The sequence below is a fragment of the Electrona antarctica genome (genome assembly GCF_951216825.1).
Source record: "Electrona antarctica genome assembly, chromosome: 23".
NCBI classification, from domain to species: Eukaryota; Metazoa; Chordata; class Actinopteri; order Myctophiformes; family Myctophidae; genus Electrona; species Electrona antarctica.
In genome coordinates this window covers 816830-831162 of record NC_136804.1, presented here as the reverse complement: position 1 = coordinate 831162, position 14333 = coordinate 816830, and the positions used below count along the sequence as shown (strand labels likewise).

Genomic DNA, 14333 nt, shown 5'->3' with positions numbered 1-14333 from the left:
TTCTTCGATTTTTCAAAAATAGCAGACCTACAAGCTCGTAGCGCGCCACTCGGTGGCGCGCTATGAGCTTGTAGATCTGCTATTTTTCAATAGCTACAGCATAACATAATGCTAACACCAAAAGGGGTTCCCGCCCAGAATGGGTTTTAATAGCACAGGCAGACTCGTCACATACTAGAGCATGTCTGAAATAAGTGTCGGAGCTGAAATGTAAATATGAAATAAATACTTAAACATGTAGCTAGGTGTAATGTAAAGTTACAGTCACACAGAAGTGAACCTTTCAAGCCTGTTTTCTCAACTCGCTGTTTTCTGCATATCTCTATAAGCCATATCTCCAAAACTGCTGGGTCAAACTGAACGACCAATATGTCAATTTGAACCTACGATTCCCTGCTTTCATATGAAAAAACAAATCACAAAATTCCAATGGCAGCCCCTCAGTCAAATCTGGTCACAAATGTGTGTCCGTGGCAAAGGCTTGGTCTTGTCTGTGGCAAATTGTCTCTTCTTTTTTTACATACCATTATAATGTTCTTATTTTGATCATAATACCTAATGTATGAGTGTCAAGTATCCAGATTTTCTTCCGAATATGTATGGCACTATGGCATCGTATGAGTCCACTAGTGCTAGTGGTTCTCAAATATTGTATTTGCAAGGACCCCCTTAACCCATTTTGACCTGAGATCAGATTCTAAAAATGTCTTCTACATCCTGACAGTTTTCTGAAAAAGCTATGTTTCTATGTCAGTGGTTCTTTGATTTTTCAAAAAATAGCAGACCTACAAGCTCGTAGCGCGCCACTCGGTGGCGCGCTATGAGCTTGTAGATCTGCTATTTTTCAATAGCTAAAGCATAACATAATGCTAACACCAAAAGGGGTTCCCGCCCCAAAATGGGTTAACCCTATGAGAGGCTACAAATGGAACCAAATGGACGCTACGGGTCCATTCGGTTCCATTTGTACACTCTCAGAGTTACAGACCTGTTATGGTCATTTAGGGCTTTGTGTTTCTGGTAATAATATTGTCCACTCATTTGGTATGTCCGTTGCAACTTATTTATTTTTTACCAATATATATATTGGTAAAATATATATATACACCACAAGCCAGCATGCCGATGACGCCTGGTTAATCCAACCACCATAATCAATTTAATTGATAATTTGTTTTATCTATTTTAAAAAGATAAGTGTTTGGGGAGAATGTGTGAAAGACACGGTAACCTAATGGTTTGCACAGTTGAGCTTTGTGGCTCATGGCTTTTCATTTTGGGGGATCTGGCAGTTTGTTTGAGTGTTAGCACCCTCTGGTGGACAAACGTGCAGACAGCACGACACATAATTCTTATAGTTTATAATACATCCACACAGGCAGACAAACATTCAGCCACGTACAGTAGTTTTGAACTCGCTTCACATGGGTCGGTTCATTAAAAGGTGATGTGAGGGATATTATTTTGTTAAAATAAGTGTTAAATAGATCTGTATAAACATAGTTAATCATTACTATAGACGAGAGTGTTTGTTCAGTAACGGCTCTTTAGCGAACATAAATCACAATTTTAGAAAACTATTAGAAATAATTAGAAATAACTCCTGCAGGATTCTATACTGGATTATGTGAAATTGGTGAAAAGTAAGGAAGAAAAAAAATCTGACCAGTATCTATGATTGATTGATAACACGGTCTTAACCCATTTAGGCCTAACGTCGAAATTGAAAAAAAATGTCTTTACTTCTAAATCATGACAATTTTCTGAAAAACCTCATGTTTCTATAGCAGTTGTTCTCAAACAGTTTCATGTCACGGACCCCCAAAAATATATATGTATTTGGCCGCCGACCCCCATCGGAAAATATGTTGTTCCAGGGACCCCCCCCAGAAGCAAAGATAGGAGTTAAAAACGTTGGCTCTGAAAGAATATATTGAAAGCTTTGCACTACATTTTCACGATCTTTCAAAAATAGCAGACCTACAAGCTCGTGGGGCGCCACTCGGTGGCGTGCTATGAGCTTGTAGATCTGCTATTTTTCAATAGCTAAATTATAACATAATGTTTAAAACACCAAAAGGGGTTCCCGCCCCAAAATGGGTTAAAGGGATAGTTAGTTCATTCCCAAAATGACTTATTTTTTTCTCTCGATCACTCACCCCATGGAGACACGAAGCAGTGGTTCCATATGGAACAAATGATTGGCTTAGGAATGCGACAAAAGAAAAATCCATGAATTCAAGTCTCCACGGGGTGAGTAGCCTAATCAATGGAAAAAAGAAGGAAAATGAAGAACAATTATTTCGCTGTGAGCTTTGCGGATGAGCAAGAGAGAGAAAGATGTGGAGAATACATGATATGATATATATATGATATAGTACTTTATTGTCAGTTCACACTGAAATTTGTCTTGCGACACAGCAGCCAAGTATGCAGAACACATATACGTACACACATTTGACACAACACAAAGAACAAGACAATTTACATACATAAAGACATGAAGACAAGAGCAATATCCACCGCTTAGATTATCCTGTGGCTACTACGACTCCTGATTAAGCCTCAAGGTCGACTGGTGGACAAAGGACCTCTTTAGTCTGACCTTATTGTATGCTGGTACACCATATCTCCTTCCTGAAGGTAGCAACCTATACTCTCCATGCAACACATGCTTAGTATTAGAGGTGATATTCCTTGCTAACCTTAGGATGCTATTCTGAGGGATTGCAGGCATAATACAAACAGCTGCCGATAGAGGCACATTAATGTGTTAATGAATTAATGTGTTTCGAGGCATTCTGTAACAACGTGCTTGTGTTGGTGCGTGTTCAAGCCAAGGCCATGTTTTGGAGCTCTACGCCAGGGGTTCTCAACCCGTGGGTCGCGACCCCTCGGGGGGTCGCCAAATTATTTTGGGGGGTCCCCAAATTATTTTTAAAAAAAAACATTTTTTTTTTTGCAACTGAATGGCTGGAAAATGGAAATTAAGTGTTTACATAGTACACTTAGTACATGCATAAACTTTCCTTAATGATTATATCTGGTTTCAGTATTCATTTATGATATATTTTCTCTATTATTAAGGTTATTTTTGCAGTCAGTTTGTATTGGCGGTGGGGAGGGGGGCGGGGCGGGGGTCACGAGACATGGCCAAAGCATTTCCGGGGGTCCCCGGCCAAAAAGGTTGAGAACCCCTGCTCTACGCCATAGTGACAAAGCCTCTATTCATAGGCAGGTATACAGTAGCATACACATTACAGTACTGTCTCTCCAGGCCTCGGCGGTTCTGTTTTGCTAACATGGTTTTCGTTGTACCGGGCTGGGACAGACAAGGCTGTCGTCTGGCCTCTTCTCGCCGTCCGATACGCGTGTGCGCACGCGTGTTGTGTGTGTGCACACGGCAGAAATCAGGTCATCGTCAATCATTCATGTCTGAGATATCCATCATTTAGTACGCCCGTTTCTCTAGATGCTTTTGGCTATTGATTTCCTGTGTACCGGCATGTTGAAATGACACCTTCATGTGTCTACGTATTAAGATATAATGATGGCTGGCAACAGCCATCATTTTGGTGTTACATACTATTATGTTGTAATTTAGCTATTGAAAAATAGCAGATCTACAAGCTCGTAGCGCGCCACCGAGTGGCGCGCTACGAGCTTGTAGGTCTGCTATTTTTGAAAAATCGTGAAAATATTTTTTTCAGAAAACTGGAGGATTTAGAATATTATTTTTTTTAATTTTGAGGTCAGGCCTGAGTGGATTAAAGGAAAAGAAAGCGATATTCATACTAACTGGCTAACTGGTAATAAGCTCCACTCGTTTGTATTAAATACCTCTTCATTATTATTTTTATGCCGATCAAGTATTTATCCATTTGTCATAAAGACGAAACTCAAATCATGAGATTATTTTGACATATAAAACGACAGCAAATGACAGCTCGCGATGGGAGTCTAGGGCATTCACTTCTAGTCATTTTTACTAGTTGACTAGTTGCCTAGTTTACTAGTCGACTAGTCGACTAGTTGTTTAACCACCTTTTATGTAAAAAAGAAAAAAAAGAAAAACGTTTTTTTTTTGTTTTTTTTTTGGGAAATAAATATTTGTACATTTAAAAACTGTGTACATTGGTGACTATAACTATAATCTACCTGATATTGAGGCCTACAACATCGGGGGGAAAACAAAAATGAACTTTTTTTTTTTTTTCTTATCAACTAGTCTACTAGTACCAGCAAGGTCGACTAGTAAACTAGTCGACTAGTTGCTTAATGCCCTAGATGGGACCAACACAGTGGCAGGTCATTATTCTTCCCGTCGTTTGAGATGAACTTATGAGTGTATTTGTGTTTGTTTTTTTCCCCCTGTCAGGTGACCTCGTTCAGCACCCCTCCGACTCCAGAGAGGAACCGGCCCTCGTTCTTCTCTCCGTCGCTGCAACGTAAGGTTCCCCGCAACCGCATCGCCGAGATGAAGAAGTCCCACTCGGCCAACGACAGCGAGGAGTTCTTCCGGGAAGAGCAGGACGATGGTAGGCTATTCCTCAAACAACATGTCGTGTCAAATACATGTCGCGTTGGGGCGTCCTCGGCACGAACAGCTTTGAGAACTACTCATTGTGAAGGCATTTGTAGAATCGACCTCGCGTCTCAATGGGTTAAACCAGGGGTTCTCAACGTTTTTGGCCGGGGACCCCCGGAAATGCTTTGGCAATGTCTCGGGACCCCCGCCCCGCCCCCTCCCGACCCCCGATATAAATTGACTGCTACAATAACCTTAATAATAGAGACAATACACCATAAATAAATACTGAAACCAGATATAATCATTAGGGAAGGTGTATGCATGTACTATGTGTACTATATGTAAATTCTTCATTTCCACTTTACAGCCATTCAGTTCAAAAACAAAAAAAAATGTTTTTTTTCTTCTTTTTTTAAAAAAATAATTTGGGTATCCCCCAAAATAATTTCAATCCCAAACACTGGCCCGGGACCCTTTCGTGGGTTGCAGAGAATGCAGACACATTATTATGCGTTCCTTTATTTTTTGGTTTCTTGCATTTTGTCTTTAATTATTATTATTTCAAAACGTAACAAAAAGCAAATAGAAGAAAAAGTAAAAACATTCCCAAATGTTCATGAATTCAAAACATTATATTTACATTTATTTTCAGTAATTTCACTTGCTTAAGTGATGTAAATATAATTTTATAAATTTAAATAAATATAAATTTGGTGTCTCACTTTTGGGGCACGGTGGCACAGTCGGTAGTGCTGTCGCCTCACAGCTAGAAGGTCCTGGGTTCGATTCCCACTGGTGGCGCTGTGGGCGTGTTCCCTCCTCCGCGTCATCAGTGCCCATACCCGAGGCGGGGTTGGCGAAAGGCCTTTCTGTGTGGAGTTTGCATGTTCTCCCCGTGTCCCCTAGGGTACTGTAGGTACCCTCACAAAAACATGCAGTAATCCTGGTCTCTAAACTACCTCCCCCTGGCCAGCCTGATGGAGGGGAAAGGAACTGGTCGGAATAACGTGTTCCTTCCACGCGCTACGTCCGGTCAGGGAAATTCCCCCCTGTCAGGTGAAAAGAAGCAGCTTGGACTCCTCATGCATGGAGGCATGAGGTCAGTCCGCTGCCCCCCCCAGGTTGGCAGAGGAAGTGTAGCGCCCAGGATTACATTAGATAATTGGCACTGGGTGAAAAAACTGGGTTGCAAAATCGTGGGATAAAAATTATAAAAAAAAGAAATTGGTGTCTCCCTAGGACCCAAACTATACCATACAATACATCACAAATGAAAAACCCAGCATTTTTTCAAAAATAGCAGATCTACAAGCTCATAGCGCGCCACCGAGTGGCGCGCTATGAGCTTGTAGGTCTGCTATTTTTGAAAAATCGTGAAAATATTTATTTCAGAAAACTGGAGGATTTAGAAGGATTTTTTAAAATGTTGAGGTCAGGCCTAAATGGGTCAAATGATAAGGGACAATATCGGTGGCACCCAACTGTATGTGATTACGTCGTGTAATGTGAGTCCACTCTGCGTATGAGCGTAGAAAATGCCCTAAGTTGTGATTGTAAATCGTCTTCACAGATCTACACAACGCCACAAACCTCCGCTCTCGCTCGCTCTCGGGGACGGGCCGCTCGCTGGTGGGGTCCTGGCTGAAACTCAACCGGACAGAGGACTACTTCCTACTCTACTCCCACCTCACCTACGTCACCTTACCCCTCCACCGCATCACTACAGGTCAGTCCCCTCGTGTCACCTACGTCACCTCCACCGCATCACTACAGGTCAGTCCCCTCATGTCACCTACGTCACCTCCACTGCATCACCACAGGTCAGTCCCCTCATGTCACCTACGTCACCTCCACCGCATCACCACAGGTCAGTCCCCTCATGTCACCTCCACCGCATCACCACAGGTCAGTCCCCTCATGTCAACTACGTCACCTCCACCGCATCACCACAGGTCAGTCCCCTCATGTCACCTACGTCACCTCCACCGCATCACCACAGGTCAGTCCCCTCATGTCACCTCCACCGCATCACTACAGGTCAGTCCCCTCATGTCACCTACGTCACCTCCACCGCATCACCACAGGTCAGTCCCCTCATGTCACCTCCACCGCATCACCACAGGTCAGTCCCCTCATGTCACCTCCACAGCATCACCACAGGTCAGTCCCCTCATGTCACCTCCACAGCATCACCACAGGTCAGTCCCCTCATGTCACCTACGTCACCTCCACCGCATCACCACAGGTCAGTCCCCTCATGTCACCTACGTCACCTCCACCGCATCACCACAGGTCAGTCCCCTCATGTCACCTACGTCACCTCCACCGCATCACCACAGGTCAGTCCCCTCATGTCACCTACGTCACCTCCACCGCATCACCACAGGTCAGTCCCCTCATGTCACCTACGTCACCTCCACTGCATCACCACAGGTCAGTCCCCTCATGTCAACTACGTCACCTCCACCGCATCACCACAGGTCAGTCCCCTCATGTCACCTACGTCACCTCCACCGCATCACCACAGGTCAGTCCCCTCATGTCACCTACGTCACCTCCACTGCATCACCACAGGTCAGTCCCCTCATGTCACCTACGTCACCTCCACCGCATCACCACAGGTCAGTCCCCTCATGTCACCTACGTCACCTCCACCGCATCACCACAGGTCAGTCCCCTCATGTCACCTACGTCACCTCCACCGCATCACCACAGGTCAGTCCCCTCATGTCAACTACGTCACCTCCACTGCATCACCACAGGTCAGTCCCCTCATGTCACCTACGTCACCTCCACCGCATCACCACAGGTCAGTCCCCTCATGTCACCTCCACCGCATCACCACAGGTCAGTCCCCTCATGTCACCTACGTCACCTCCACCGCATCACCACAGGTCAGTCCCCTCATGTCACCTACGTCACCTCCACCGCATCACCACAGGTCAGTCCCCTCATGTCACCTCCACCGCATCACCACAGGTCAGTCCCCTCATGTCACCTACGTCACCTCCACCGCATCACCACAGGTCAGTCCCCTCATGTCACCTACGTCACCAGTGTTGCCAGATTTTTTCCGAGAGAAATAAGCAACCAGCTCTATGAAAACAAGCCCAAAAGAAGTGGCTTGTAGATCGGCTATTTGAAAATAGCCAATCCACAAGCCCCCTGGAACCTCCCAAGGACCCCTGGGGGTTCCCCGGATTCCACTTTGAGAACCACTTACCTATGTCACCCTGCCCCTTCATCGCATCACTGCAGGCCAGGGCTCAAACATGGTTAGAAGAAGGAGAATACCAGCACTCACGGAGTCCTTTAAGGCACTTTATTGTTTCATTTTTAACAGGGAAAGGTACGCTGCAAGCAGCAACACAACAAACGCGTTTCGGCCAAGGGCCTTCGTCAGCGTTTAAAATGTTGTAAACAAGGCAAAGTGTCACATTTATACTGTCCGACAGTGCGACATCCTCCCCTGTCCAGGGCTCAAACATGGCCAGAAGAGTTCTGTCACCTGCAGTGGCTGATAGATGACTAAATTTTACCAGCCGACATGAGAAGCACTGGTTTAGAAGCCAAATAGGTTTTAAAAATAGAACAGGACCCCCATGACTGATGGGCTGGTCAGTGTGGCTGGTAGCGTAGTCTATCTTACCTGTCAGAAAATGGTAAAAAGAAAAAACATTTATCACAGCCGGGAGGCGGAGAATATGTAAGGGATAATATCTGGCTAGGTGGTCATTGTCGGGATAATTCACCGACAGGGAGTTTAACCACCGAGGCGAAGCCGAGGTGGTTACACTCCCTGAAGGTGAATTATATCCCGACAATGACCACCTAGCCAGATATTATCCCGCTTATTACATGGCTAACTAACATAAATGAATACATTGACCCAAAACACAACACAAAAAGTATTCCATAAGTTCGCGCTGGCTGCGTCTGCCCAGCTGCAGGGCTGCAGCACTGTCGGAAAACAAGGAAGTGAGTTGATCAAATAGAATCCATTTTGGGGTCCTGCTTCGTCTATTTCTCGCTCAAATGTTTTCAAAAACATTTTTAAGAGCAATGTTTAGCTGTAAATTACATTGTGTGTCACTAGTGTGTGTGTTTACATGGCTGTTATGTTGGAAACGGCAGTAAATCAAGCGGGGCGCAGCTGGTGGTGCTCAGAGGGTTTGATTAGGCAGCGGTCATTATACAGCGGAGCGGTCATTATCATGAGATAACTCACCGCTGAATTAAGCGATTGACCAATCAGAATCAAGCATTCAACCAAGCCATGTAATAAGCTTTAATAAAAAGTCTATTAAGAAAAATAGATTATCAGCTTTATTGTCACATCACAGGTTTGCAGGTGTAAAGTAGTGGGTGAAAATATTATTCATAAAATCTCCAATCATTCGTAGTTTTCACTTCAGGAATGGTAAGAATGTCGATGGAAAGAACAAGGAAAACTGATACAGATGTGTATACATAAGGTGCAGCAATAGGACAGTAACAGATATGAAACATAGGCCTTATATTATAGGATCATTTTTATTTGACCCAGACCGGGGTTTTCTTATGGTTATAAATAGCAGATACATTTGCTATTCAGTATTTTAGCTGAGACGCGAGCGCCCCCTCCTGAGATACTTCCGGGTCCTACTTTTGTGTCGCTTTTGTGTCCCCATAAAGTTATACGACCACGAAAGTCTCATTTTACCGCTTTCCTCGCAACAACAAAGCTGCGCTGCTCTCCCAAATCTGGCTGTGACAGGCCGTCTCCCCCACACGGAATACTATCGCCATTTTATTTCATTGTGTCAACTAAATCCTCAATTCCTCATTAATGCAAACTAGATTCAACATACTCCAGCCTGCAAACATTCTAAATATGCCCCCGAAATATTTTACTGAGCAAATGGACTGTTACCACCTTCAATAATAATGATAATAATAGTCTTTATTGTCTCCACATCATTCTTTTTTTTGTCATGGACACTTGTACAAAACATTAATAATTCTACTCGAGTTGGAAGCATTAAGAGCCATTTTAACCCTCAATGGCTTCCTTTCTGAAAAATAACGTCATTGTAAAAAGATTCACGCGTTTAGATAATCTATTTACAATGAGATGCGGACGGGAGCTGGTGCCAGTTGGACCCGGACGTAACGTAGCACTACAAAATGACGTCGGACTTAGATACTGAATTTAGATCTTGAGAATGTGAGAACTGCTGGTTTAGAATGCATTTTGTAGAATTGGCCTCAGGTATCTTTTCTTTGTTTTGTTTAGAATTGATTAAAGTGATGTGTTTGTTTGTGCAGATATCCTGGAGGTAAGGCAGAAGCCCATTCTGATGACATAGCAGGGTCCTCGCTGACTGGCCCTCACAGAGCCACTACCAAGTGCCTACCAGCATCAGGCCCCTGAGACGACACCACCATCTACTGTCCACACAGAGAATAACATCAAAACATTCAACATTTTTACCTGACAAGAAGAGAGGACAAAAAGGAAAGAAAAGAAAAAGTACAACTTTTTGGGACAAGACGGCAAAAAAAAAAAGAAACCAGCGATTCAAGAAGTGCCTCTTCCTTCTATCCAGTTCTCGAGTGATAAATCAGTGGTTCTCAAACTTTTTAATTTCAAGGTTTCAGTTTGGTGCGCGTGATTGATTGGGCCATGGACCCTCAAAGCTCCGGGTGGAACCTCGCTCCCCGCTATACTAGAGGTCCCGCTGCCATGGGTTCCAGCAGAGTTCCAGGCTGGTGAAAGGTATAGATCAGGGGTGGGCAACTGGCGGCCCGGGGGCCACATGCGGCCCCCACCTTCACTTAATGCGGCCCTCAGGTTAATGTCAGAATACTGATATAATATTGGTTTCAGCTGTTTACAATTCCACAACATGCAAACATGACCCGCTTTAATTACTTCAGTCTAAATTAGTAGCTCATTGCTCAACACAAGTATAATTAAAGGCATTTGAAATGACATAAAAATGTTAATTTTCAGGATTCCAATTAAAAAATAGCAAAAAAATAATTCAAGATTTCAATTTGAAAATAGCAAAAATAGCCGATCTACAAGCTCAAAACGTGTCGCAGCGCGACGCGTTTTGAGCTTGTAGATCGGCTATTTTTGCTACGACAGTAATATATGGCCCTAGTGAGTGAGTGTGGAAATATAGTGGCCCTCTCCATCGTCAAAGTTGCCCACCACTGGTATAGATTATTAGTATTTTCCGCCAACATCGTATCCAAATTGCTTCTTTTTTAGTCTGTTACATTTTTCTTTTCACACGGAAAATTGCAAACATCTGATAGTGTGGACGACTACCTTTTTTACTTTTTGGATACGATGTGTTGGGGAAATGATTCGTACATTTCACCGGCCTCTGAACTCTGCCGGGAAACCAACGCAGAGGAACCTCATCTGATAGCGGAGAGCGAGGTTCCAAATGGAGGTATTATAACTCTGAGCGCGTACATTTGGTTCCATTTGTACTCGCTCAGAGTTAAAGGTCCATTTGGTTCCATTTGTACTCGCTCAGAGTTAAAGGTCCATTTTGGTTCCTAACCATCAACAGTTAATTAAGCTGGGGGAAAACACCTGGAACCCCTTCAAGGACCCATGGGGGTTTATAACCCCACTTTGAGGACCACTGTGATTAAAGGATTAGCAGGTAAAAAAATACAATAAAAAGGTGTTCTCCATCTCCATGGTAACAGGCCCTGGCTACCAGTACCAGGCATCTCATGGATCACATGACGTCCGAGTGGACTCGTCATTGGATGAACTCTGAGCCGGTGAAGAAAAGGATAACGAATGTCTGCTTCCCCCCCCCCCCCCCCCCCCCCCTGTAAATATCTTGCTGCTTAACGTCTCTCTGGTAAAAAGCCTTGACTTTAAGGCGACGCTTTCCATGCTTTGTGAAGCCCTTAATTCCCCATCTTTCCATTTTTCACTTTCTAGTTTTGATATGTACGTGCCGTGTGTGTGTGTGTCAGTGTGTGTGTGTCTATGTTCGTTTACTTCTGTTATGACGTGAGCTAAAAGGGATAGAGACGTTACTCCTGTGAAAAACAGGACCCATTTTGACCTGAGATCAGATTCTAAAAATGTCTTCTACATCCTGACAGTTTTCTGAAAAAGCTGTGTTTCTATGTCAGTCGTTCTTTGATTTTTCAAAAATAGCAGACCTACAAGCTCGTAGCGCGCCACTCGGTGGCGCGCTATGAGCTTGTAGATCTGCTATTTTTCAATAGCTAAAGCATAACATAATGCTAACACCAAAAGGGGTTCCCGCCCAAAATGGGCTAGACAAGTTGTTCTCAACCTGTGTCCGTGTTTCGGGTGGGGCGTGACCAGAGCAGTCGTACGTCACTGATCATATGACCCCCCCCCCCCCAAGAAAGAAATACCTGATTTTCCGGTTCTAGGCTGCCTATAACGTGGGTAACTTTATCTTATCTCCATGCAATGCAGCACTAAGGTACAAACATGACATAGATTTATTTATGTTGAAAACGGGGGATATTCCGCTTCCCCTAAAAACACGAGCGCGTGCGTTTGAGCATGTCTGATGTAAACGGGGGGGGAAAACGGGTTGGGAACCACTCTACTTAGACACATTCAAAATTTCACAACTTACCGGAGTAAAAAAGTACAAAGGTATATTGGCATCAGAATGGACTAAAAGTAGAAAGTTCTTATTATGCAGAATGTCCCACTTCAAGTTTTCTAATACAATGATTGAGCATACAATGATTTTGAATCATGACACGGGTGCGTGCGTTTGAGCATGTGTAGAGGGTCTCAGCCTGATGTAAGAAGGGGGACAACGGGTTGGGAACCACTCTACTAGTCAAAAGGGTCGATCACACTGTACACTAGTTTGCAGGCTGATAAACAAAAACCGCAGGGTGTATGCGCTAGGGCATTAAGCAACTAGTCGACTAGTTTACTAGTCTACTAGTAAATCCACTAGTCGACCTTGTTGGTACTAGTTGACTAGTTGATAAGAAAAAAAAGAAAGAAAAAAAAGTTTATTTTTTATTTTTTTCCCGATTTTGTAGGCCTCAAGATCAGGTAGATTATAGTTATAGTCAATATTTATTAAAAAAAAAAAAAAGTTTATTTTTTTAATTTATTTTATTTTTTACATAATAGGTAGTTAAACAACTAGTCGACTAGTCGACTAGTAAACTAGGCAACTAGTCAACTAGTAAAAATGACTAGAAGTGAATGCCCTAGTATGCGCACAGCCTTTTCCATGCCGGTCTACAAAGCAGAGCACCTTGCAGCGCCTTTCTGCCCTGTCACTCACTTTCAGGTCTTTGATTGAATATTTTTTTTACAGTTTGCAGAAAAAAAGCACAGGAAAGTACAGTTCAATTTCACCCGAAAACCCACATTTTTAATTTAACAATGTATCACCATTATCATAAATTCGTAGAATGAATTGTGTCATTTTGAGTATCCCGACATCTATCACGATGAACGGATCGGTACAATGACGATTCCAGCCATGTTGAGAGACCACATGCGCTTATCAAAATGCTGTTCGACAGATTCGTATGTGTGACGTCATGAGAAAAGTCAATGGATCAAATTCAAGTCGACGCTCTTATTTTTTCTAACTTATTTTATTGTGTTTCATGAAGCACTGGATCAGTGGTCCTACACACAGTCTGTCAATTCCAGGGAAGGATGTGCAACATCATTTCATGAGATGGTCGCTGTCTGTTTGGCCAAAACTGTTACTTTTCAGAAGAGAAAAAAATAATGTATGTTGCAATTGCACATTCATAACGAACCAAAATAAAGGTAGTGCATGGGTCGCACACTGCACCAAGACTGCAGTTCAAATAGTTTCTTTCATATTTGAACAAATACGGACAAACGTTTCGGCTATCCAGCCTTCATCGGTGTGTTGAAGGCTGGATAGCCGAAACGTTTGTCCGTATTTGTTCAAATATGAAATAAACTATTTGAACTGCAGTCTTGGTGTGTGTGACTGTGTGACCCACTACCTTTTATTTTGATATGTTTTGAACGGGTAGCGCGCCTACAGTCAGAGCACGGCGGTCACATGAAGAGACATTCATAACGAACCAAACCATGTGATCATCATCAGTTGAGAAGTCAGCGAGTTGTGATTATTGTAATCGTGTCAGTAGACATCCTGTACATCGGGCATACGACGTGCAGTAGGAGGAGGCACGGCTCTCCCCACAACAGTGGCAGAGGCGCACATACAGTTGGAGACCATCGATATTGTCCTTTTCTTTTTGCTGAGGTTTGCATGATATGCGCAAAAGGACAGTTAACCCATTTTGGGCGGGAACCCCTTTTGGTGTTTTAAACATTATGTTATAATTTAGCTATTGAAAAATAGCAGATCTACAAGCTCATAGCGCGCCACGGAGTGGCGCGCTACGAGCTTGTAGGTCTGCTATTTTTGAAAAATCGTGAAAATATTTATTTCAGAAAACTGGAGGATTTAGAAGGATTTTTAAAAATGTTGAGGTCAGGCCTAAATGGGTCAAATGATAAAGGGACAATATCGGTGGCACCCAACTGTAAAGTGCATAAAAGGAAAGGACACCTGCAACGCAAAAGGAGCCGACGAAACGCTTCGTTCACATTGATATCAATTACAAAAGTCTCACAGCAGAGGTTAGAATTGTGTCCGGTGTGATCGGCCTCCGATGCAACCTTGAGCCTATTATAACCACCAATGCAGATTCCAGACGGAAGAATCACATTAACTACCAGGTTGGGGTCAAAATCCCTCGGTGTCCACTTTTGTTCATTACA

At 43.4% G+C, this 14333-nt stretch overlaps 1 protein-coding gene across 1 annotated transcript in view; it reads left to right on the top strand.

Annotated features, from left to right (window-relative positions):
• kiaa0930 overlaps positions 1-10585 on the top strand; it is a 108076-nt gene extending 97491 nt beyond the window's left edge. The window contains exons 8-10 of the mRNA XM_079494676.1: positions 4379-4538; positions 6102-6257; positions 9839-10585. Coding sequence (XP_079350802.1) covers positions 4379-4538; positions 6102-6257; positions 9839-9879 — 357 coding nt within the window. The 3' untranslated portion in view covers positions 9880-10585. The remainder of the gene's footprint in view (positions 1-4378; positions 4539-6101; positions 6258-9838) is intronic.
• The last annotated feature ends 3748 nt before the right edge of the window (positions 10586-14333 follow it).